The 27591-nt window shown below is 42.6% G+C and overlaps 1 protein-coding gene across 1 annotated transcript in view; it reads right to left on the minus strand.

Annotated features, from left to right (window-relative positions):
- Positions 1–27591, minus strand: part of COL5A2 (collagen type V alpha 2 chain) — a 202959-nt gene that overhangs the window by 75992 nt on the left and 99376 nt on the right. Inside the window, exons 2-8 of the mRNA XM_006115382.5 lie at positions 19085–19312; positions 16792–16805; positions 14770–14802; positions 13719–13751; positions 11887–11940; positions 4146–4256; positions 962–1039 (exon numbers count right to left, since the gene is read on the minus strand). Of these exons, the coding sequence (XP_006115444.2) occupies positions 962–1039; positions 4146–4256; positions 11887–11940; positions 13719–13751; positions 14770–14802; positions 16792–16805; positions 19085–19312 (551 nt within the window). The remainder of the gene's footprint in view (positions 1–961; positions 1040–4145; positions 4257–11886; positions 11941–13718; positions 13752–14769; positions 14803–16791; positions 16806–19084; positions 19313–27591) is intronic.

Genomic DNA, 27591 nt, shown 5'->3' on the forward strand with positions numbered 1-27591 from the left:
ACCAGAAAACTAAAGCAAGGGGAGCTGTAAAAAGCTTGCTCTAGAAAGGAAAAAGCATCACATTTAGAAAAGGAAATGAGAGAAAAGCAGAGGTGAAAGACAGCCAGTACAGAGTGCCCATATGAACTGGCTCATACACAGCTGATGTTAGATTTTAACGTCACTGCCCATTTTGCTCTTCCCCTGTTGACGGCCTTAGGTCCAGCAGCACTGCTGACCAGGGGAAGGGGGGATTTCCAAGAGGCAGCTGCCCCAGGGCACCGCGATTTAAAAGGACCTGGGGCTTCAGGTCACAGCTGCTGCAGCAGAAGTAACTAGAAGCCCCAGGCCCTTGAAATCATTTCCAGAACACAAGGGCTCTTGGCTTCCACCGCTACAGCCCTGACGCTTCCAGCTTGCTAGGAGATTGTGCCCCCAAACTCCGCCCCTACTATTCATGGACCCACCCCTATGAAGGACACTGGCAAGTTGTTATGTTGTCTTTCACTCCGACAAAAAAGGCAATATCTGTGATGAGTGAAGGGAATAAAGGGAGCACAGAGAGCAACATACTAAGGAGGACAGATTAGGGCAACAAAATTGTTAAATGTAAGAGTAACGATTTCAAAGCAATAGCACAGCCTAATAATTAGGAATTTATTTATTTTGTTACCTTTCAGAGACATTGCAAACACACAAGCAGTGAGAAAAGCAGAGGCCTGTTTTATACCACATTGCATGATAATAGCTAATATACTGAGAGCAAGAGAAAGAGACACAAGAGCTCTCAGCAAACACAATACTTTTTTCATCTCTTTTACATAAACATTTAAAACAACACTACAGCATTCTGTGATTGGTGCATTTAGATAAAAGGAACATATGGCATTTGGATGGATGTCTTTGCTATTCATTCATTTTGTGCATACATATTCCACTTCAGATCTGTTTTGTCATATAGAGGTACTCAATGTGTTCTCACCACTGCACCAGGCATGAATCCCATTTGACTACTGAGTCCAGATTTCTCATCTAGTCCTGCCATCTGAGCTGCGAAGGGCTGCAAAAGTGAAAAGCCCAATTTTAGCTTGCAACTGCATTCATGATGCAAAAGTCAGACAACTGCACAACTCACTCTTCATTATTTACATTGGCTTTTCAGCGCTGAGGAGGAAAATCCTATGTTTATAATTAAAATAAAAATCTTCATTCACTTCCACAGAAGTTAGAGCAGGTCCTCAAAGAGCAGCTGAGTTAGGTAACTCACAATTTGCATGTTTGCTTTTCAAACCATACTGCACTTTAATATTAAAATAATTTTTATTGTTATTAAAGGAAAGATCTTCCTAGAAAGGAGATTAAATTCTTTTTCCCTGACTTTTAAGTTATACCCACCTTAATCTTGCCTGCAGAAACTTTTCAACATTTTCTGAGCCTCTCATTTTTTATTTTGTTTTTACATAAATGTCCTTAATTCAGAAATATATAAAGCTAAATGGAAAACTAGCTGATTTTTTTTCTTTCATCTTAAATTATAGCTTTGACTGTATTTCCCTTAGTCAGCAAAGTCAGAGAGCAACTGCTGTTCTTGTAATCCTGTGCCAATCCACAAAACAAATTAATTAAAGCAGTGAGGGTTCTCAACACACATGTACTCCTCCGTTGCCTACCTACTTGTTGATGTGGTTGAAAAAAAAAGCCTTTTAATTGTATTTAGTTAGGGCCAACTCTTCAGCTGTGGCTGCGGAGCACTCATCATCCTTTCCTCTCCTCTCATCCTATGGGTCCATAATCAGCTAGGTCCCCTCCCACAGTGCCCAGGTGCCTGAAGGCTGCCCTACCCTGTTCCTTCCACAAGCCAGGAATCTCTTGGAAGCAGGCGAGCTCTGGCCATGCCACTTCCTGCCACACTTTCTAAGCCTATTGCCAAAAAAAGATGGGTGGTTTATCAACCTCTACAGCAGTTCTGTACTGCTATGCCGGGGTTATCCTCTGAGGACTGGATCAGCTGGGTATAGGGTCACTTAGCATAACATAAAGATCCAAAGTGCTACCTAGAATTATCAGGGCTTGATTCACCACTAAATTCCTTCAATTTTACATCAATCATCAGCATAACACCCTTGATTTCAATAGAGTTACAGTGCTATAAAGCCAGTAATGAAGTGAGGAATCAAGACACATCACTTTAAAACAGCAACAAATGATGTAAACTAAATATAATTTATGAAGCATGGAAAGGGACAGTTTCATTTTACCCTGAGATCAATCCAACACCTCATACAATTTTGGCAAATAAATGTTTATCTGATCCACATCCATGCTACTATGCAGGACTGCTCCCTAGAAAGCATCCCTGAGTGATTCATCTAGCTCTAGATCTGAATATTTCCAGTCAGAGCCATCAACAGGGAAAGGCAAATGGGGCAGTTGCCCTGGGGCCTACCAATGTAAAAGGGCTCCAGGATGCCAGCACCACTAACGTGGCAGTAAGGGTGGCTGGAACCTCAACCCCTTTAAATTGCTGCAGGAGCCCCACATGTCACAGACCACATGGTGCTGAGGGCTGGCTGTCCCAAGCCCAAGCCTGGCCAAAATACAGCCTGCAGGCCAGATGCGGTCTGCCAAGCCACCAGATCCGGCTCGCAAATGCTGAGGGGAGCCCCAGACAGGCTCCCTGCTTGCCTTGCCCCACCTGTATGCCGCTTAAAAATGTGGCTGTGGGGCTGTTTCATACCCCCTCCCAGATCTGGAACCCCAATCCCTGCCCCAGAACCCAATCCTCTCCTGCCCTAGCTCACAACCCAAATCCCTGCATCTCCTCCTGTACCCCAATTCCCAGCCCTAGGACACAATCCAACCCACTGCACCTCAGTCCAGTGCCCCAGGTTACAACTGCCTCCTTCACCCAAACTTCCTCCCTTATCCCAAGTTCCCTTCTGCACCCAGTCTCCATTCCAGACCCCGCACCTCCTCTATTAATATCATGGAAGAATGCAGCCCTCAACCACTTTCCATATTCTTGGAGTGGCACCCTGTCAGAAATTATTGCCCAACCCTGCCCTAGCCCCACCCTTTCCAACCAAAGCCCCACCCTTTCTGGGTGGCCCAGTGCCAAACCCCTTCCACACACTCACACTGCCCAAGGCCCAGTGAAGTCTGTCACCATCCCTGGTTTCAGCTAAGGGAAGACGTAGGCCCCATCATACTTTAATTAACTTAGTAACAAACTGACTCAATATGTAGCCTACATTTCCCTTTGCCAAATTCCATCTGATCGTTTCTCTTCATTCCTCCATGAAACATCACACGATTTTTCTTCAGGGCCTGATCCAAAATCTATTGGAATGGAAGGGCTCCTATTGACTCCAATGCACTTCAAATTTGGATTTTTTTTTAACTGCTGAAATATAAGTACTAAATACTTTCAGCCCTCCCTCAAAAGTCAACCCTTCCAAGTAATTAATCTTCTTTCTTGCCCCCATTTGCCCTTTAATCAGATACTTTTCACCCTTCCTGTTGGCTTCAGGTTTGATCAGTTTGTTTCCAAAATTTGGTTTGTCTTAATTAAAAAGAAAGGATTTCATTTTCTCTCCCTCCTCTAGTCATTTAGGATAATGAAGAAGTATTTTGGGAGGTTGATTAAATTATCTTGATGGTCTTTTCTGAGCCTACTATGAGCACATGATAGTAGTAGATTAACATTCCCATCATCTCACAGATGCATCAGAAACCAAAAAAAAAAAAAAAAAAGAATCATCTTAACTGTTCAGAAAAAGTATCCATTCACTAATTAAACCTGTGTTGGTTAGAAAACAAAGTTAAAAGAGGTTGAAGTAAATGTCAACATATGTAAACAGTTAAATCCTGATTTACTGCATATACAAAACATGGTCATCTTGTCACTTCCTACTGATCACATACCATTGGCTGGCACCTCACTCACTGTTTTTTCACCCACGGCCACAGCTATCAAAATTCAAATCATTTATTTTAATCACAATAGGTAGCAGAGATTAATGTCTGCATAGGAATTACATCCACAACACCTCAACCTTAAGGTGTCTTTCTATGGCATCTCTAAAAGGCAGATCCTGGGGTGAATGGCAGATGGTGGACAACTGTCACATTGCTAGGTCCCTTACCTATACATCTATCAAACTTACCGCACTCCTCCCATCTGGTCCTGAGTGAGTTGGATGTCCTGGGGGTCCGGGATCACCAGGCTGCCCAGGGATACCAGGTTCCCCATCAATCCCTTGAGGACCACGAGGACCCTGGAAAGAAAGTCAGCAGAAATTAGTATAGATATACCCAAATATATTAATTAAGAGATTCATTAGAATTTACAAATGCTTGACTTGCTTTTTATAAACCCAAGGAGCTTGGTAACATTTCTGCTGCAAAGGTCCTCAATCAGACAGCATCCTGTATGGCTAATCAAGATAGTTAGGTCCAAAGCTGGATTTCAAAAAACTAAATACAACAGGAGATGAAATATAGTGTTGATAAGTGCAAAGTAACGCTCCTTGAGAGACAATCCCAATTATACATACAAAATGTCAAAGTCTAATTTATTGTTACCACTTAAAAAAGAGATCTTGGAGTCATCGTAGATATTTCTCTGAAACATCAGCTCAATGTTCAGTGATAGTCAAAAGAGTTAACAGAAGGAGAAGAACCATTTGGAACGGGTAAATAATAAGAAAGAAAATATCATAAGGCCATTACGTAAATCCATCATATGTGAACACCGTGAATACTGGGAGCAGTGCTGGTTGCCCCATCTCAAAAAAAGATATACAGGCAGTCCCCGGGTTACGTACAAGATAGGGACTGTAGGTTTGTACTTAAGTTGAATTTGTACTTAAGACGGAACTGGCGTCCAGATTCAGCCGCTGCTGAAACTGACCAGCGGCTGACTACAGGAAGCCCGAGGCAGAGTTGCTCTGCCCCGGGCTTCCTGGAATCAGCCGCTGATCAGTTTCAACAGCAGCTGAATCTGGATGCATGGGACAGAGCAGCTGGGGCGCTGCCGGGTAGGTCCCCGCAGCGCCGCACCTCGGCGCTGCAGGGACCAACCCGGCAGCACCCCAGCTGCTCTACCCCAGGTGTCCCCAAGTCAGCTGCTGCTGAAACTGATCAGCGGCTGATTCCAGGAAGCCCGGGGCAGAGCAACTCTGCCTTGGGCTTCCTGTAGTCAGCCGCTGGTCAGTTTCAGCAGCGGCTGACTTGGGGACGCCTGGGGCAGAGCAGCTGGGGTGCTGAGGGGTTGGTCCAGTAGCGCCGAGGAGCGGCGCTGCGGGACCAACCGGCAGCACCCCAGCTGCTCTACCACAGGTGTCCGCGAGAAAAGCCTGGTCTGCTGGGGGGGGGGCGCACTAGCTGCGCCTCCCCCCCACCAGACCATGGAGATGCAGGCGTCGGGACTGCGGCGCGTCTGGGCAGTCCCACTGCCTGGGTCCTCAGCGGCTTTGCTCCGTGTCTCCCTGGTCTGCTGGGGGGACTCCCCCAGCAGACCAGGGAGACGAGGAGCAAAGCCGCTGAGGACCCGGGCGGAGGGACCGCCCAGACACGCCACGGTCCCGCCTGGGTTGGCGGCGGCTTTGCTCCGCCTCTCCCTGGTCTGCAGACAAGGGAGACACAAAGCAAAGCCGCCAAGGACCCAGGCGGTGGGACCATGGCACATCTGTGCGGTCCCGCCACCCGGGTCCTCCGCGGCTTTGCTCCGCGTCTCCCTGGTCTGCTGGGGAGTCCCCCCCAGCAGACCAGGGAGATGCAGAGCAGCTTTTCTCGCCCTGGAGGATGCGGGCGGCGGGACCGCGGCGCATCTGGGCTGTCCCGCCGCCCGCGTCTTTCGGGGCAAGAAAAGCCCCGTTCGTAAGTAGGGATCCGACATAAGTCGGATCCGCGTAACTCGGGGACTGCCTGTATTAGAAATGAAAGATATATGGAAAAGCACAACAAAAACAATAACAGGCATGAAACACCTTGCATGTGAGAAGAAAATAAAAAGACTAGGTCTGTTCAGCTTGGAAAAGAGGTGACTAAGAAAACATGATAAAGGTCTATAAAACCATAAGTGGTGTGAAGAAAATGAATAGGGAAGAATTACTTACTCCTTCATGTAATACAAGAACTAAGGGTCACAGCATGGTATTAATAGGCAGCAGGTTTAAAACTAACAAAAGGAAGTATATCTTCACACAACTCATAGTCAAACTGTGGAACTCATTGCCATGGGATGTTGTGAAGGCCAAAAGTATAACCAGGATCAGAAAAGAATTAGATAAATTAATGTAGGATAAGTCCATCAATGGCTATTAGTCAAGATGGTCAGAGATGCAACCCCATGTTCTGAGTGTTCCTAAAACTCTGACTGCCAGAAGGTGGTACTTGTCAATAGAGGATGGATCACTCAACAATTGTCCTGTACTGTTCATTCCCTTTTAAGCATCCGGCACTGGCCAGTGTTAGAAGACAGGATACTGAGCTAGATTATCCATTAGTCTGACCCAATATGGCCATTCTTATGATCATTCCTGATCCTCAAACTAGTTACACTAGCTGGAAATAACAGCAGCCATGAAATATGGAGATAAATTAGACTGTCTTCTTTAAAATGTCCCTTTAGAGGCCCAGGAATAGTTCACATCATTCCCAAAATGTTTATCATAGCTTTAGAAATATTTTTCTAAAAACAGATATTTGATTAGAACATAAACAAAGTAGGTTTTAATTAAACTGAAAGTTTGCAGACTCCTATAAGAAACAGTCCTGCTAACTATCATGAATTTGTTGCTCAAATGCTACAGAAGGCTTGCCTCTACCTGAAATGCTACAGCAGAACAGCTGCATCGCTATAGCACTTCAGTGTGGTGGACATGACTTTTGCTTCTTCTATCAGCATAGGCAATCCACTTCCCTGAGGGTTGGTAGCTTGGTCAATTTTTCTGTCAGTCTAGTACTGTATCAGTCACTTTTTACACCTCGGAGCACCATATTTAAGCTGACTTTAATTTTTTAGTATATGCCTGGCCTCAGAATGTGATCTATACAAGTGCCAATATGTTATTAATTCCACTAATGCAGTGGTCCCCAATGCGGTGCCCATGGGCGCCATGGCGCCCGCCGGGGCATTTTTGTGCACCAGCTGACAACCTGGGCCGGCCCCGCCCGTGGCGCACGGGAGGCGCCGGTCCAGGCGCGCGACACGCACCGGCGCCAGGTGCGCAGCACTCGGGCGGCCCCAACCCCAGGACACATGCGGGCACACGGGCGCGCGGCACTCGAGCGGCGCCAGTGCTGGCCCCAGGTGCGTGGCTCGGGCGGCAGCGCCGGCCCCGGGCCCACGGCACAAGGCACTCGGGCGGCCCCAGCCCCGGCCCTAGAGCACATGCCGGCGCCGGCACCGGGTGCAAGGGCATCCCAGTCCCCTGGCGTGCCCCCGGAAGCACAACCCCGCCCCCGGGTGCCCGGCGTGTGAGTGGCCCCACCTCCTGGGCACCCGGGAGCCTCTAAAGGTTGGGGACCACTGCACTAATGCCAAATCGTTAGCTCAGACTAGTAGTGACATAAATTAGATCAAAATCCATCCCACAACTTCTCTGAGTAACTACTGCCACATGGTATTCTAGCCTAGTGAATATCTTATTGTCCCCATTTCCCTGCATCCAGCTTGTATGAGAAAAGAACAAAATGAGCAAGACACGAGAAGTAATTCTTCCGCTCAACTCTGAGCTGATTAGGCCTCAGTTGGAGTACAGGCTGAAACTCTTAATCAGGATTCTCTGGTCCAGCAACATCCATGGTCTGGCACGGATGCTGCAGGACCAGAAAGTCTTGGTGGAGGGCCAGTGACAAGGTTCCCTGTGGGGCCAGCAGGGCAGTTGGCTGCCCATAGTGAGCTGATGGCAGGGCCATCCAGTGCATGGTAGCAAGTCTGCCCAGCTGGGTTGGGAGACATGCATGTGTCTGCCCAGAAGGGCTAGGAGCTGCAGTAGCTCAGCAGGAGAAGGATCCATGGCATGCGGCTGCCCAAGAGATCCAAGCATGGTGCGCACAGCTGCCTGCGGGACCTGGAGCCCCAGCGTAGCACATGTGGCTGCCTGGTAGATCCTGGGGCCATGGCAGCAATGGCTACCCAGCGGGGTCGTCAGGGCAGTAGGGCCAGCAGGATGTGAGGCACCATCCAGGAGGCCAGCGGAGTGGGGGGGGCAGCAGCAGGGGGTCCAGAAATCACCTCCCCTGGTCCAGCAAAATCCCTTATCCGGGACTGGTCAGGTCTGGAGGGTGTCAGATCAAGGAGATCCAACCTGTATTGTGTCCAGTTCTGGGCACCACATTTCAAGAAAGATCTGGAGAAATTAGAGAGGGTCCAGAGAAGAGCAACAAAAATGATTAAAGATATAGAAAAGACTGAAAGAATGATTAAAGATCTGTGAGGGAGGACTGAAAGAACTGGGTTTGTTTAATTTGGAAAAGAGAAGACAGAGGGGACAGCAGTTTTCAAGTTCCTAAAAGGTGTTACAAGGAGGAGGGAGAAAAATTGTTCTCACTGATCTCTGATAATAGGACAAGAAGCAATGGGCTTAAATTGCAGGAAGGGAGGTTTAGGTTGGACATTAGGAGAAACTTCCTAGCTGTCAGGGTGGTTAAACCATCATTAGAGATATTTAAGAGCAGATTAGATAGACACCTATCAAGGAGGATCTAGATGGTGATTGGTCCTGCCATGAGTGTAGGGGACTGGACTTGATGACCTCTTGAGGTCCCTTCCAGTTTTAGTGTTCTATGATTCTATGAAGATAAAGAAGCAGATGGTAAAGAAGCATCAATGGAGTTAAATCACCAAAATCAATAGAAATATTTCATGGACACATTAACATCCATTTTTAAACAAGTAAATATTTTAAACTGTCTGCTCCCATCACCACTTTCACGTCTGCGCGTGTGCGCGCACACACACGCACACACACACAGAGAAATGTCTAATTATAGTGAAGTAGACATTTTATAGCCTTTGTACCTTAATAAATCTCTGTAGAGATCCTGCAAACATAAATCTTATAAAGACTTCCTTAATGAGCCATCATTAGAGACACACATGCTGCATTACTATAACCATCTGGCTTGCATGTATTTCTGTTTGATAAGGACTGTAATTATCCAAGGTTTTCTATGCACTGGAATGAGCCCCCTAGAATCTTAGGACTTCATTAGGATAGTCCATGTCTACAGTTTCTTTTTGTAGGTAATACCATTTCATTAGTAAGAAAGTTCCCATTGTGTGTGGGGAGGGGGGTTGAGGTGTGGGGGAAGGGAGTGCAAATCCATGAGGATATTAGTGATTGTAGGAGCATATCAGCTACTAAAGGACTCCTGAAAATTCCCAGTGGATGAGTTAATGCTTTCTTTCATAATTCTATGGTCAGAAGTCATGTGACCCCAGCAACATGTGAGAAAAGCAACCTTTTCACTTAACATGGACATATACACTGACTGAACTTCAGTTCCAGAGTTGACCGGGCAGGAGATATGAACCAGAATGAGCCCATTCCTGCAGGATGGATGAGCACGGACAGTAAGTCTATTAGAGTCTCCTCAAGTACCCAAAAATTGCAGCAAATTCTTCATTATTTAATATGTAAATTACAGAAACATCCACAGGCCCCAGTCAATATTGATATCAATTACATATTAGGTCTTATACAAACAGTGGTAGACAGAATGCCAACCTCAAAAATCTTACACTCTAAAAACAGGAACAGTATGTTTTACTATTGGCTTTTCTTTCTTCTGAAATGAAACAAACAGAATTGACTCATAGAAAGGAAAACATGTGACAAACAGTGAAGCAAGATTTTCTAAAGTGACAATAGATTTGGGATGTCCAACTTGAGACACTTTAAAGGTTTAAGAGAAAGTGAGGAATGCCGGCCACCTGAGAATCAAACCTCTTTAAAATGCCTCAGATTGAGCACCCACAAGAATGAAGGCACCCAAAATTACTCATCACTTTTGAAAATCATGGCCAATTATATTTGTCCGATGTCTCCAGATGTTTTAACTTATTTTAGCTGGCTCATAAGCCCTGAACTACCCTCCATGCTAAATGGAGTTTGAGGACAACAATGCACTAGACACATACTTTGTGGTAGGGAAAAAATGTAACATGAAGCATTTTTTTAACCTCCAGATCTTCATCAGCTGCAACATCAACACTGTGGAATGAAAACTAGCAGATTGTGTGTTTATATTTATTTGGAGAGAATAACACAACAGCTGGAGTTAGCTCAGATTCAATTTAGTTTCGTAAAGCCATTTTGTTCCTCCCTGTTCATCTTTCAGTAATTCATCGAAAATGGGGAGGTTTTAAGTAAGAGATATTCCATATAGACCACAAGGTGGCACCCTTTGAACATGCACGCAGTTTACTGCAAATACTCTAACACTGGTTATTTGTCTCTGACATTTGAAAAACAAAAGACTAAAGTTTTGTCTTTGATATTACAGTGAAAGAAAATAGTCCAGGCTAAAATAGTTTCAAACTACTGTTTGCCATACAATTATTGGCTTAATACCTACTTTACCAGTACACTAAGAGAAACTAGAGCTTCTGAACAAGATTTAGTTCAATCATGTAAAAATGACATGTAAAGGTAAGAAGAATAATGTTTGAATTCAACAAAGTAACCGGTTCAGTCCCTAGAAACTAAGGCTGCTGCTGCTAAACAGACATACTGTGTCTTATTTCAAAATTCCTCCTCCCAGACTTCAATGTATTTTATAAACGTACAGTTGCTAAACCCAACCCCAAGTGGCTCTTCATCACATTATGATTAACAAATAATCTAAATAGAAGTAAAAAATGTGACACTACCTCATTGGCAACTTACTGTTTTGTTTTTCTTAAGTGAAGGTCCATAAGGAACTAGAAAATCAATTTCAGCATATAGGCCCCCTTTCCAAAAGTAGCCTCAAATTTGTGGATGAGAGAAATGGGGGGGGGGGGGGGACAATAAATTACTTTTTTGGGCCTAAGAAGTCTGGCCTTTTGTCAGGGCCAAAGGCAGTCAATGAGAACTTCCTCTGTATTAAGTAATGAGGGAGTATCTGATATAAGTTGAAATAATGTCAGTTTAACATCCGAAAATCCATGTATATCATCTTCTGTACTTTGCTGTGGTTTTGTTCCAATAAGGTACATGTTGCAGAAACAATCTATTTCAAAGCTTCCATGTTGGAAAATTATGGAGCAGAGAAACAAATTTTGAGATAGAAAAGATCCTTTTTACACCTGCTTGAAAGAACCTCAACTCCTTTGATACCATCACCATTCTCTTTTCACCTTTCTGTGATTCATACAATCATCAATCATGCAGATGCTGAAGTTCCTCTATTAAGCATTTATTTCTGCACTGTAGTCTTAAAAATATTAATCACTAGCATACTGCCATATTCCACCCACACCTTGATTCCTATTTATTTCTCGAGGGCTCCCTTCCATTTTGAAATACTCTGAGCCGTTAATACCACCTTTGACACAAAGTTGTCTTCATTAAAAAGTCAACATTTCCCTTTAGTTCCCATATGTAGAAGATACTTCAGGTCTGATTTTGGATATCATTTTGGGTAAGTGTTGGCTAATGATGATGTGTCAGTGGCAATTCCTATAGACATTGGCTGGTTGGTTTCAAAGCTAAAATTTGTGCTGCAAACTATTCAGAGAACCATGGATATAAAACCTTCTGGCTTTGATATCTCTGTTTTGGGAGGTGGGTAGAAAGGAGCAGGAATGTTTATAAGGCACTAGACTTTAGAGCAGATATAATGCTCACTTTGAGGTCAGCCCTTCATATGAACTCTGAATAAGTGAACTTCTAGGAACAACATTTAGGAACTTACAGGTCTCCCCTTGGGTCCTCGTTCACCTCTTGGTCCTTGTGAGCCTGGAGGCCCCTAAAGGAATGATGAAATCCATTAAGTACATTAAGCTAATGATTTGCATAATTTTGAAAATATAAAAAGAGATCGTTATTAGAAAATGTATTTTATAAAAACAGCCCTTTTCAGGAAAGGTCAATGTGGCATCATTACTTGTTTGCCTTTTAAAAAGGTGGAATCACTTCAAAACAGCAATTCTTACAGATTCAGGAGAGCAATAATAGTCAGCAATATCATAAATATCTCTAAAAGCTTTAAATGATCCCCATTTTTCACCAAACTTACGGGTCCCCAGAGAGACGAGAACTAGTGATAACCACTGCAGACAGGTTACAGGATTTGGGCAGTCTACAAAAGTGGTGCTCTGCAATTCAGACTCCCAGAACCCAAAAAATCTGCAGATCTGAGCTACTGATGAGACTGGAGGATCCATCACTACGTGTTGCCCTCCAACCCTTCCACCCTCTGAAGACATGGCAGTAGGAACGCTGGAGGCCACTTTGGCCATGAGGCAGGAATCAGTGACCCCAGAGTGGTTCCTCCATCAAAAGAGAATTCTCCATTCTGTCATATTGATGGTTGCATTTTTATATCCACTTCATGCAAGTGGAAGGAAGTTCACTGTCACGGAAGTTCAGAGATTTGCCCCTTTATTAATTATTATTATCCATTCATTAATATGTATTATTTGTACAGGTTGAACCTCCCTGGTCTGCCGTCTTCGAGACCTGACTGGTCCTGAGCCAGTGAATTTTCCAGACTAGAGGAGGTCATTGCCGGTCCCTCTGTTCCTAGCTGCCAGAGCTCTACTCCTGGCTGCCAGGGCTCTACACTCCACTCCCAGCCATTGGTCCCCAGGATTCTAGGACTCCGTTCACAGCCAGCAGCCCCAGCACATCGGGGCTCTGCTACTCTGGGGAGCTGGCCGCTGGGGCTCTGGACTGAAAGCACCGGGGGTCTGGGGCTCCAATCCTGGCCACCAGACTCCTGGGTGCTGGGGCTCTGCCATCCTGAGGGAGCCAGCCACTGGTGCTCTGGGGTGCCAGACAATGGGGAGCCATGGCTCTACTCCCAGCGGCCGGCTTTCAGGCTCCGCTCTTCCCTAGTCCAGCAACACTTCTGGCCCCAGCCCATGAGCGCTCCAGCCCCAGGGCACCCATAGGATCACTGATGATGCTGGACTGGAGCATTGCCAGACTAGGGAAATCTGGATTTAAGAAGTCCAGCTTGTATTATTGTAGTGCCTAAAAGTCCCAGTCACACACCAGGACCCCATTTTGATAGATGCTGTACCAACTCCAATCAGAACAACAACCCTTGCCCCAAAAGCTTAAGGTCAGTTACTAACCACTGTCCGAATGCTGATACTGAACCCAGATCCTTGAGCAGCGCTCTCACTGGGCACTTGAACTATATAACAGTCCCAATAGGAAAGGGAAACTCTCTGAGCTACTGGCCATTGCCTGCTGTTTGCTGCCTAAAATGCCTTGCCTTGCTGTTTCACATGACTATACTTTGTTGCCTTGCCACCCATTTGACCTTGCCTCTTCAGCCTACTGTCCCAGTCCCCCTCTCCCAGCTACCAACCTCTGCCAGAACTCAGACCATTTTCCTGGACTGCCCCTGATACCAGTGAACCTCCTGGCTGCCCGACCACCTGCACACACTTGACTACTGCTCTGGACTCCCCCCAGTTCAATTCAGCCACTGGGCATTACAGTCATTTTAGCAGTAAAAACTGGAGAGACTAGAAATAACACAGTCAGAGATAGAGAAACTCAGATGCTACTTACTGCTGGTCCAGAGCGGCCTCGTATTCCTGTAACCTAAGCAAAGAGAAGACATGTGCTAAAGCTTTCACAACACAATAGAAATGCATTTGTCACGGCTACTCTAAGGAGAACTGCTGTGGCCTCTACACTGCTCAATGACCGATGAAGATGTGTATAGTGAATTTAGCGGTCTGACACCTTTTAGGACTTTATAATCCCTTTTAAATTTTAGTACCTTTGTCTTGATAACATCAGAAGAATCTGGAAATATGATGATAATTTTATGTGAACTTTTTTCTACTAAAAAGTGTGAGTAAAAATTTTAAAAATTAGGGTAATATTTTGTCACTTTTTAGCCTTTCCCTACTTTTCCACTAGAAAAAATGTAAATGTGGAAGAAAGTGGTTTTTTTTACCACTTTTCTCTTTTTACCAGAAATTTTATTGTCAGCTTTTTCAGGGGATGAAAGAGAAATTGACTTATTCTCATTTTCTCCAATGTTTTTACCTTTCCCCATATTTTTTTGTGTAGAGGGGAGAGGGGGAAAATAAATAATCGAGACAAAGTTGCAACTGTCATACAACTTTTAAAATTAAATGTCAAAAAACAAATGCTTTTCAATTTAAAAAAATTGCTGATTTTTTACCAGCTCTACTTGCGGGTTCTAATCCCTGCTAATATTAACCTGTTACCCATTACACTATCCACAAGTTTCTAACTATGATGAAGAAGCTTACTATGTACAGGTTTAATTCTGCAGATTTTTTTTCCAAAAATGCAATTGACAATAGTTTTCAATGGTACATATGTGAAATATTAGCTATCAAAAACTACCATTGGGTATATTTTAGGAAGAAATTCTCCTTACACTGAGGTCTATTCCTCCCGAATAAATGTAGTTATTAAAAATCTTGTTGGGATATTTGCTGTTGTTAAATAATATATATATTTTCACTGGAGAAATGCAGCAATTCAGTTATATGGGTGATTAATTTTCTTAAATCTCTTAAATCACAGCACAGACAAGTATAATTACATAAAGCACTGATAAATGAAGAAGAAATTAACTTACAACTGGCACCAATCCAGGCTCTCCTTTTTGACCCTGCATGATGAAATGACAAAAACAGCTCAGATAGCAGAACATTAATGAATAACAGTATGTATTTTAACAACATTTTTTGACATTATTACCGATATACGATGTGCACTGTAATATTTTCATTATCACAGGAGACACGGGAAACTTATATGGCTGTAACAGCTAACTCATAAAATTTTTAATGATTATGGACATCGTGGTTTTTATGAGAAACGGTTTTTCTACTATTATATATTTTATTGGCTCAAGCTGCACTAATGCTGAAAAGTGAAAAGGCTAGCTTGCCTACTTTCCTATGTACAGTACCAACCACTTGCAGAGTTTTTACTGTCTGATCTTTCTCAAACCATAATGTAGCTCTCTACTGTAGGATGTTTTTTATAGCTAGTTACCCTCTTAATAGGTTATTTATTTGAGGTGGGTATTTTAATTTTCTCTATGCTTATCCTCACACAATGTGGTATGTTACACTGACAGAGGATAAAGGTATTTTACCACGAAAGAGGATCTTCCATCTATAATAACTGATCATTCAGACAGTTCAAGAATGGGTCAAAATGAACCTCCAGAGCCAAACACTCTTGATCTCTGGAAGGCTCAAATGATTTTTTTTCTTGTTCAGGCCTTTCTTCCCTTAGAACTAGCATGCTATTGCAATGTACATTCATGTGTACTTGGATAAGGGTTGCTAATCCCAGGGGAGAAATTTCAAGTTGCAGTATTTCTCTGAGATTTAGTGTTGAATAAATTAGTGCTGTTACCTGAGCTCTCTTGTGTCAGCTGAACTATTACAACAAGTGAAGGTAGAAGGAATGCTGAAAAGAGGCTTATATTTTTAAAATATGTATTCATGGCATCCAGTGACCAGATCTTCCTATCTATTTTAGAAATATGCATCTGTCTGTGTGTCTGTCTGTGAATCTGTTTGTCCATGAACCCCTCCTAAACAGTAAGAGCGAGGACCACCAAATTTGGAATGCAGCTTTCTCTTATCATAACTTGAAGCAAGGTCAGAGTTTGTTTGTGCCACAATAATGGGATATGTGTGGAGCATGATTGTCCCGTATGGAACAGAAAGGAAGGGGTGTGACAGCAGAGACAGTTATACTCACATATATAAGAAGGCAGCAAGTATGGGGGATATTATTCTCATGAATAACTGGGGGGGGGGGTAAAGCAAGCACCCCAGTGAGGAGTTGCTGGCCTGCAGAACAGCCCCTGCCATCCTGGCCTGCACCAGGGGACAGTGCCGGTGGGTGGCCTGCTTGGCCCCTGTGATCAGTGGATCACCCTGGGGAGAAGATGGCGTGTGGCCTGCGTGATCTCCCTATTCCTGAGATGGACCCAGGAAATGCCGGGTAAGTTTTCTAGTAAGTACATAACTGAAATAATGCAAAAGAATACTTGCATATTGGCTATTGTATGCAATCTCTAGTGGTTAATGGAAAGTTCTAAATTCATCCATGATCAACACCATGAATTAATTTGTGGGTGGAATACAAGGTGCTGGTTTACGGGTGGGATTTTTAGGGACATAAGGAAATCAGGAATCATAGGGCACTTAACTTATTTACAAAATCCCAGCATAAGTCTTAAATGGCTCTGGACCTCTTTCAGCCGTGTGCAATGCTGCTAGAATTGAAACCAGCTGAGGAGATACAGCTAGAACTTCCTTCACAAAAGGGTGACGGTTTCTTGGAGAGTGTTCTCCATAAAATCTAGGTTGTTGGCTCCCAGACTCCAAGATGTGTACCCTTTCAGACATGCTACAACATCCCGAGACAGCAGGAAGATTCAGTGAGAACAGAGGTTTCATTATTAAGATGCCTACTAAAGAGGGTTAATTATTTTATGATGTCTGCTGAGACATGTTGATTTATCAACTAACCAGAGTGAGATGAGCAGTGGATGTGATATTTTATTGTAAAATTAAAATTGTAGGTGCTGGAAATAAGGGCTTTGATACACTTAAAAAGATAAAATAGAACTTACCTTCCTTCCTCTACCTATAAAGGGAGCAAAAAAGAAAATGAATTAGCTTACTGAGAGAGGCAAAACATTCTAAGAAGTGAATGGATATCTGTACAGCCAATATAGTGCAACGTGGAGGCACAGGAAAAGGTCAGATTTCTAGTGCGGACCAGCTACACATGCCCTACCTTCCTGAATGGGTATGGTAAGGTTTGGAAGAGTTCCCTATATGTCCAGGCTCTTTGAGGGCATGTCTACATGAGGAACTTATTTCAAAATAACTTATTTCAAAATAATAATTCCTAAAATAATTATTTTGAAATAGTGTGTCCACACTACAGGGAAGCCTCAAAATTAGTCCGAGACAAGTTCCCTTAATGCGGACAAACACTACCTCGACTTAGAGCCACAGGAAGCACTGTGGAGTAATTACTTTGAATAATTCTGGGGAGTAATTATTTCAAAATAGCAGCAGTGTAACATCCACACTACCGCTATTTTGAAATAACTATTTTGAAATAGCATTATTCCTCATGGAAAGCAGGAGTTATTATTTTGAAATAACCATCCCTTTATTTCAAAATAATGGGCGTGTTAATGTGGACACTCTGTGAGTGCTGGATAGAAGAGGCAACAACATGTTTAACACGATAACCTCAGACTAGCAAGTGAGATTTTAATTGCATCCCACTGTATATCCATACCAATTTCCCCTTCTCTGGGCATTTTTCTGGATGTAAGTATATCTAGCTCCAAGATCTTTAAGAATATTTAATAGTATGGTAAGATTTTCAACAGCACTAAACACAACTTAACTCTGGTCTGAATCAAGTCTACAGTGAAATTCCCATCAATTTTAATGGGAATAAATAAACTAGCACTTTTGAAAATCCTACCATATATTATTGTCATACCTGATACTGAATTTTTTCAAAAGCTACAGATGATTGAATGATCTTGAGATTTTTTATCATGCATTTGCAATACTTATATATAGTCCTCATTTGCAGTGAATTCACAGCTCTTATATCAAGCTCATACCAAAATTTTTTAGGAGGGATATTTATTAATATATTTAATAGCATCAACACATTCCAGAATGTCTCCATAACACTCTTCTGCCTCTTGGGTGGTTGAAGTTACTCATCTATAGCCTGATGCCTCTTAATGCACAGCAAGTATGCACCATCTGCTTATAAATGCATGTTATTTCTTGTCTTTTTGCTTAATTATACAACTCCCCACTATGTGTCCTTTATCATTGTTCCACATTATTTACGCTAATATAATCAGTGATAATTATTTCCCTTTCAAAATACCTTTAGATGATTATTTATTGAATATGCTTCAAAACATAATACATGGTATTAAGGACTGCAGAATGAAAAGTTAAGAGATTTTTATTCAGAAAGTCACCCAATCAATTTTGGATGATTTATCTAAACTTTATCCCAGTCTCAAGAGTCTGAAAAAATTGGACTTGAAATGTCACAAAAACAGTCTTTAATATTAAATTACTAGTATTTCCTGTTTCTACAACTAGAAACAAGCAGAAAATGCAGACAGGAAATAAAATAAAATAAAATAAAATAAAATAAAATAAAATAAAATAAAATAAAATATTAAGTAAACCATTTTATCTATCTTTTATGAAGTTTAGTTTGGCTTTGACTGAAGATGCCAAGAAGGTCTCTTTTTTCCATCACATGTTTTCCCATTCGGAAAATTCTTTAAATTGCATTAAACAATTTGTATATATATGCATTTAAGAAATTAGAAGGGAAATAGGAGATGCACATGGAATGTAATGATCACATTTATAACTTTTTCCCAAAGATAGACCTGAACAAGAACATGAAATCCAAACCTCATCAAGATTAGAAAAGGGTGGTTGTGATCAAATATCTGGCTATGAAGTCATTGTAGCGGTACTGAGTGTGTAGAAGAATTGCAGGCAGACAGGAATTATCTTTCAGATCCAGTTCAGATACAACCCAAGGCAGTAAAACTCTCATTGGAACAACCATCCTCTTGAGATTTGAGTCTCAGGCTGTGGAAATCTCATGCAAACAGCTGATCTCACAAGTTTTCTGCCTCTTTCAGCTGAAATTTTATGAGGACAGCTTGTAAGAGTTTGCTAAACCTTATCTTTAGTCCTAGTTTTGAAGCACACCCAAATGTCAAATCCTGGACAGATCAGGATCTGAATGCCATCTCCTTTGCTCCTTTCAAATTACCACATCAGAGGTGACATCATTCAAAACATCAGTGTAATCAGGCTTTAAGTAAAATATGGAATCCAAAGCAGTCTTACCAATATTGCTATCAAAACCCACACGTGGGTTGTTGGGGCACACAGGACAGCATTCTCCTGGGGGAACCTGAGGGCTTTCACATTCTAGCACATCCTGACACTGAATCTCATCACAGAGAATGGCTCCGTTGTCACAGACGCAAATCTGGCATGGTGAGGGCTTCCAAATATCCCTGTTCAGATACATCTGACCATTCTGAGTACAGGCTTTTTCTTCAATATCCTCTTCTACAAAAGAACAGAAAACACTTCTTAGGAACTTTGAAACTGTTAAACCATAGATGAGTGTTAATTGAAAACTGTGTTTTATGGGTCCAAAACACACATCAGAGCTGAAGACAACAGCCCAACAATGGAATAGAAACCAATCACTCTGGGACTTTAAAATGCTCTTTAACCTCTTTGATTCATAAATTTCAAGGCCAGAAGGGACAATTAGTGTAACAGAGAAGTCAAAACTTCCCTTAACTAATCCTTATAATGTATCTTTTAGAAAATCTTGATTTAAAAATTATCACTGATGGACTCAATGATTAGTAACTCTCACAGATAAAAACTTACAACTTATTTCTAGCCTGAATTTAAATGAGCTTCAACAGCCACTCTTGGTTCACATCATACCTTGTCTCTCAAAAAGAAAATTGTTAAATATTGCTTGTTTGCACCCAGTTACTAAGAAACCCATACCACTTGCATAGTGCTAACATGGCTTCATCATTATTTTCCACTTCCCCAATTTTGTATCTTCTGTAAATATTATCAGTCATGATGTTATGTTTTCTTCCAGATCATTAATAAAATATTAAATAGTGTAGGACCAAGAACGGATACCCAAGGGAACCCACTAAGAACACAGCCATTTGACGATTATTCCCTATGGGCAATTATATTTTGAGATCTATCATCTAGCCAGTGATTAATATACTTAATGCCATGTTAATCATATATCTTTCTAGTTTTTTAATCCAAATATCAGGCAGTACCAACTCAAATGATCTCAAGAAATCTAGGTATGTTAAATCAGCATTATTACTAGTATCAGCCAAATTGCAACTTCATCAGAAAAGATATCAAGTTAGTTTGACACACACTATTTTCCACAAACATGTTGATTGGCACAATTTATATTATTGTCCTTTAATTCTTTACTGTGTCCTGTATTGTTGACATGTTGCTATTTTACTACTTTATTTCTTAATCAGGAAAAGAGGGGTGATAGTCATTGTGGATGCCACAAGTCAACTTTAGCTAATAGGCTTAACTCACATCTACCTTACCCTGTCATTCTCAAGCTGTTGCTATAAAAGGGCTGTAAATCTGCTATAACCCTCACTGGGGAATTGTACTGAGTAGAGTTGGAGGATTTCTGGGACTATTACTAGGGAAAGAAGCCAGTGTAACAATATGCTGCAGCTATTCCCTGCTTCTGGGACCACAGGCAACTAGATTAAAGTTAGGGTTGCCACAGAGACTGCTGTAACTTTGCTGAGGGGGTGAAACCTCAGAATGGGATGTTATGAAAGTGTTATGAATCTACATTAGTCTCTCCAATCAGATCTACTACCAAGCTCAAGTTGAGTGTCAGGATGAATCAAGCCTAGTCTTTAAAATACTAGCCAATCAGCCCATCATAAGACGGGATTTTCAGGTCTCTCTTCCATGTCAGTCTTCTCTCCTGAGCCTCTGGTCTCTCACTCCGTCTCTCTCGCTCTCTCTCTCTCCCCTCTTCCTATTGCCTCCCCCCCTCTCAGCTTTCCTCCGCCTCCTGTCTCTCTCTCTGTCTCTCTCTTTCTCTTCTCCTCCCCCTCCTGCCTCTCATTCGGGGAACCGGGGAGCCCAAATGGCCGTTTGGGCACTGCACTCCCCCTGCTGCATGAGGGGTGTGGAGCCCAAACAGTCGCTTGCACCACTTGCTCCCATGCGGCGGCCCGGCTTAGCGGTGCAGAAGTCAGCCGAGCACCACAGCAGGAGATGAAAGGGGGTGGGGCAGTGACGTTCACGGCCAGGGGGCAGAGCCTGGAGCCGCTGTCACACCGCACGTCACCGCCCTGCTCCCAGGCTGCAGCGTGGTAGCAAGTGGCACAAGCAGCCGTTTGGGCCCCGCACTCCCCATGCAGCACGGGTCGTCCAGAGCGAACAGCCAGCATTTCAGCATTACAGACTCACAGACATTGGGCTACTATCTTTCAAACTAGCCAATTAGCCCATCATAAGACAGGATTTTCAGGTCTCTTCTCCACATCGGTCTTCTTTCCTGAGCCTCCGGTCTCTTACTTCATCTCTCTCTCTTCTCCTCCTACTGCCTCCCCCTCTCTCTCGCTCTCTCAGATCTCCTCCGCCTCCTGCCTCTCTTTCTCCTCTCCTTCCCCTCCTGCCTCTCACTAGGGGGACCACAGAGCCCAAACAGCCGTTTGGGCTCCACACTCCCAGTGCTGCATGGGGAGTGTGGAGTTCAAACAGTCACTTGCGCCACTTGCTCCCATGCGGCGGCCTGGCTGAGTGGCGCAGAAGTCAGCCGAGCACCATGGCAGGAGGCAAAGGGGGGGCGGGGTGATGACATTCATGGCCAGGGGGCGGGGCCTGGAGCGGTTGTCACACCGCACATCACTGCCCCGACCCTCTTCCCCTCCCACCATGACTTCTGTGCCACTCAGCCGGGCCACCACGGGGGAGCAAGCGGCACAAGCAGCCGTTTGGGTCCTGCACTTCCTATGCAGCATGGACCACCCAGAGGGAACAGCCAGCATTTCAGGCAACAGCACCTCCCAGAGGGAACAGCCAGCATTTCAGTGTTACAGACTCTCAGACACTGGGCTACTATATATATGATATAAGAAATGAAAGGGTCAAAATATTTGGAAAAATGTTAAAAGCAGACAAGTATACAGGAAATTGTAAGACTTTCATAATAGAATAGAATAGAATAGAATAGAATAGAATAGAATAGAATAATGCATAAATGCATGTTATGACATTATTTTGAGGGAAATGCAAAACATGCAAAAATATATATAAAATCATAACATGTATGTGCAGTATTGTTATGGCTATGTTGGTCCTTGGATATTACAAAGTATTAGAAAGACAATGTGGGTGAGGCAATATCTTTTATTGGGATAACTTCAAAAGATACTACCTCACCTACCCTGTCTCTAAGTCATATGCATACATTTCTTTCATGTTAGACATGATTTTAATCTTATCCACCAAGTCAATTACTGGCCTACCTCCCTTTTTCTCTCTCACTTTTAAAATCATCCAATGTGCCATTTATAGTGAGCACCCTTTCAGCTCCATCCAGAATCCTATCCAGGCTGGTTTCCAAATTCACTCCACTGAAACTATTCTCACTAAGGTCTAAAAACTTGTCTTGGCAAAATATCAGGGCTTCTGCTCCATCCCAACCCTCCTTGATGTTACTTTTGATATCCCTGATTATTCTTTCTTTGATATTTTATATTCCCTGGACCCACTTCTGTTGTGATGATAACAGGCAGCAACAATCATGTAACATGGGATTATTCATACATCATGGAAATATTACAACTTTATATTAACATTAAGTGACATCACCAGATGAGCACTCTACTAATTCAGTGTTCTCCATTCTACGTCTAGACTGGCATGATTTTCTGTTAAAAGCATTTGCGGAAAAGAGTGTCTAGATTGGCATGGACGCTTTTCCGCAAAAGCTCTTTTCGCGGAAAAGCATCCGTGCCAATCTAGACACGGTTTTGTGCAAGAAAGCCCCAATTGGGGCTTTTTTGCGCAAAACAAATCTGAGCTGCCTACACTGGCCCTTTTGTGCAAAAGCTTTGTGCAAAAGGACTTTTGCCCGAACGGGAGCAGCATAGTATTTCTGCAAGAAGCACTGATTTCAGACAGTAGGAAGTCAGTGTTCTTGCAGAAATTCAAGCAGCCAGTGTAGACAGCTGGCAAGTTTTTCCACAAAAGCAGATGCTTTTGTGGAAAAACTTGCCAGTCTAAACACAGCCCATGAGTATATTTACTAAACTATGGGTAAAATTCTGACCCTATTGACTTCAACAGGAGTTTAGCCACAATCTTCAATGGAGCCCGGTTTCTACTTTACGTATCTAAAATAGTCAAGAAGACAAAGAGACTGAACTAAGAGAGAAGGAAAAATATAAAAATAAAATTGAATTCAGACACTAACATGCAACCTTGTGTGCCGATATTTTTTAAATTATTATTATTATTACTATTATTGCGTGAATGTAAAAATAAGCAGCACAAATTTCAGTCAAACTGTTCTCTGCTTTTCTTTCTTAACTTAAGCCAGATGTAAAGAGAGAAACACAAAATAATACATGAGAGAGACTTGGAGATTTAAAGTTTGAGCCCTTACTCAAGTCAGTTTATCATTGTCAAAGCTAGGAAACATGGAACAGATGTGTTATTAACTGCTACCCACCAGCACTGACTTTTGCACCCTGCTAACAGAAACTGAAATACTAATTTATGCAAAGATCAAACAGTATTTTGAACTGGTTCGTCACATTGGCTGACAAAATGACTCAAACTGTTAGTGCAAATACTAAGGAGGAAATGTTGTCACTGTGAAATAAACACATCACTGATGTGTGCTGTACAGTCCATTTCTGATACTGTGAAAACCATTTTCCAAGCTATAGAGTGTACTCTGGATAGCATTCTTTTCACTTCTCCCTTGTGAGCATGACATAATGCACTGACATATTCAGCCTTTTTCCGCAGATGTCTGGCACATGAACCATATCTTCCTTAATGTGTCACAGTCAGAACTGGTGGTCTTGTTCAAATGTAAGGCAGTTAGGATAAATGACATTTCTAAGACATTGAACCCAAAGTTAGCATACTGTCACAGCTTCAAATAAACCACATAGCAAATGCTTTGGCATGTCAGAGTAGGGCCAGACTGTTACCAGCAAAAGCAGGAGTTTCTCTTTTTCACTCATACTAATCTCTCTGTCTCTTTCACACACACAACTATTGTTCTGGAAAATATAAAGTGAAACACCAGGGCTACGTCTACACTGGCCCCTCTTCTGGAAGGGGCATGTAAATTTCAGCAGTCGTCGTAGGGAAATCCGCGGGGGATTTAAATATCCCCCGCGGCATTTAAATAAAAATGTCCGCCGCTTTTTTCCGGCTTTTAAAAAAGCCGGAAAAGAGCGTCTAGACTGGCCCCGATCCTCCGGAAAAAGTGCCCTTTTCCGGAGGCTCTTATTCCTACTTCAAAGTAGGAATTAGACCCTCCGGAAAAGGGCACTTTTTCCGGAGGACCGGGGCCAGTCTAGACGCTCTTTTCCGGCTTTTTTAAAAGCCGGAAAAAAGCGGCGGACATTTTTATTTAAATGCCGCGGGGGATATTTAAATCCCCCGCGGATTTCCCTACGACGACTGGTGAAATTTACATGCCCCTTCCGGAAAAGGGGCCAGTGTAGACGAGCCCCAGGTCTGTTACTCTATACTTCTGCAGATTTGCTAGAAAGAAAAAGTCCAAGCCATTAGTTAGCACCATTTCATTGTGTTTTCCGTTCTCCCTTTTCTTTTCTCATATTTGGCCTTCATCTTGTGACATTGGTACTATATACAAATACCACCAGTCTAGCATATAAGATTTGATATAACTTTAGTGGCTGACTGATGGGAAAAGGAGAAACCTAAAAGAAGTAGCCATTCATCTCTGCTTCTAAACATCACGTATACATTTTGCCATAATTCATCATTATGCAGTATTTTACTATCAGGCCTAAATTATAGTCACTTTATCCATTCATTTCCAAACTGAGGGGTAATGAGCATTGCTATTGTTTGTCTATTCCCTAGCTTGGAAATTAACACAGGGGCTGTGTCTACACTGGGCCACTTATTCTGGAAAATCAGCCGCTTTTCCGGAATAAGCTGCGAGCTGTCTACACTGGCCCTTGAATTTCCGGAAAAGCAACGACGCTCTACTGTACAAAATCAGCCGCTATTCTGGAAAAACTTTTCTGCTCCCGCTCGGGCATAAATCCTTATTCCGGAACACTGTTCTGGAAAAGGGCCAGTGTAGACAGTCCAGTAGTCTTTTCCGGAAAAGCGCGTCTACATTGGCCACAGACGCTTTTCCGGAAAAAGGGCTTTTCCAGAAAGCAGCCTGCCAATGTAGACGCTCCTTTTCCGGAAAAACTGAAAACGGAATAGTATTCCGTTTTAAGCAGTTCCGGAAATTCATGCCAGTGTAGACACAGCCACGGTGTTTGTTTATACGGCATAAGTCATGCATTGTTTGGGTGATTTGGCCTTTTTACTTTAGTGACTAGAACAAAGTGTGCTGATACTTGAAAAACAGCTTTGGAAAGTCTAGAAATGACAAAGTGATGAAATAACAGATTAATTGCATCCTCTCAAACTGATCCAAATCTGATACTGGCTCTGATTCTTTTCTCATGTACACTGGGTAAATCAATAGTAACACCATTTATACTGGGGATGCAGTCCAAAGCATTTTGTTGGCATAACAGATAAATGTACCACAGACACAGTGTGTTGTGTTTTTTGGTAATCAACTCCTATGGGAGTTCCCCTTTTGTCTTAAAACATTATCAAAACAAAAGCTAAATAACCTACAATGGTTTATATATTAAAATACCACTTTCAGATATTGCTTGCTGTTTCAAAACAATAACCAAACTCATTAAATAAATGCACTGATATAGCTTAATAGATTTCTAAATGACTTTGTCTAATATCTGCCCTGAACATTTTGTTAGCTAAATTCCCCTTCTACTGAAGTCAGTGGGACTTTTGTCGCGAAACTTCAGGATTAATGCCGATGTTAACAAAAAATAATTCTTCAGCCACTAGGCGGCAACCAAAACCCATCACTTACTGGCAGTAATCGTCATTATGAAGATCTGTGCATAGCAAACAAGCACAGGCCGCGCCCAGTGTCAGTCATTTTATACTTGGGTTTTGAGTTTCCTCCAAATGGATTTCTGTCAAGCTTTTTATGATCACATTTCTCCTCCACATCTCAGCAACAGGACAAAAGTTTTAAAAGAGATAATGTGACAACACTTCACACTAGACTAGAGCTACCTAATTACCTGCATTTTGGAAGGCAACATCTAAAAACTCAGCTGCCCATTTGCACTCTTCACCCACATTTGGAGGATGCTCTGCTCCTCCTTCCAAGGGATCCTATTACAATGGAGAACAGCAGAGCCAGGAAAGGAGGTAGCTGGGCACAGGAAGTACCTGTGCCAATTTTACAACAGCAGCGTGTTCTCTTGTTGCAAAGACATATCCTGCTGCCAAACTTTAGCCAGAATCCAACCCCTTTTATAGCACAAAAAGGCCAGATTAGCAGGACAGCTTGAAAGTGATTTACTTGGAATTGGATTTACAGCAATTAGAAGTTACGGCCTCTGCAAGCTGCTCCTCCACCTATCTTTTTGTGTCTTGTGGCTAGTTTATGAAAGGGCTGACACAATCTTAGCATAGCTAGCAGATAAAATAAATACTCTGTAGACTCATTACAATAATAAAGGCTACCAATATACATGGTTAGTTTGGTTGTCTTCAATACCATATTTGTTGTATTGCAGTTATAACAACAAAAGCTTCCAAGGTAAGAACAGAATGGCCATGCACAATTACATTAGCACGAGATCTGTTAAAAATACAAATATGGAAACTGCAAAAGTCTTGACATCACAATAAATGAATGTGCTAAATTGCTGATATGGTAGGGGAATGTAATAGAGTCAAAGAGGTTACAGATGGGGAAAATATTCCAGTTTAATGGGAATTTCCTGAAACTGGTAAATGCCCAGCACATCACTAAGTACCATATGGGCATAACTACCAAAATTCACATTCCCTGGAGGGCAGAGAATGTATTTTTCAACTGCATTAATTCATTCTCTATCTATTTGCCATCTTTCCCTTAACAAAACTGAAATTTTCCTGAGTTTTATGTTATGCAGGGACTTAATGCTTATGATTCACAAAGCAGAGATGCAAAAATGAATCATAGTGAAAAGTGATGTGCAGATGTACAATCTACGCATATATACTAAAACGCAACAGGTACACAGTAGTAGCTTAGTGCACACTTGATAATAACTGTTGTCAGTCTACTACAATAGGCCTGCTCCAGTTCTCATTGAATTCAATGGAAAGCATCTCATTCACTTAGGAGTTATATTGAAGCATGGCTATGTAGTTATCAAGGAGCAGATAGTTCAGTAGTATCCTTGTGACAGGGGTGTCTCCCCCACCCTGGCCCTTTAAGGGTTAAAGCCCTTGGTGAGGGCTGGAGCTGTAGGACCATCAGCTGAGGCAAGAATTAGCCAATTAGGGTCCAGTTGAGGGCAGTATAAATAAAGTTACCTGGAGGGATGGACAGCTGTAGAGCAAAAGTGACTTAGCTGCCAGGGAAGCTAGAGGTGCCTAACTTAGAACAGGCTGGGGAAAGGCAGGCAGGACTGGGGAAGCTCTGGCCAGGCAAACTCCCA

The sequence above is a fragment of the Pelodiscus sinensis genome, chromosome 7 (genome assembly GCF_052426305.1).
Source record: "Pelodiscus sinensis isolate ZL-2025 chromosome 7, ASM5242630v1, whole genome shotgun sequence".
Classification (NCBI taxonomy): domain Eukaryota; kingdom Metazoa; phylum Chordata; order Testudines; family Trionychidae; genus Pelodiscus; species Pelodiscus sinensis.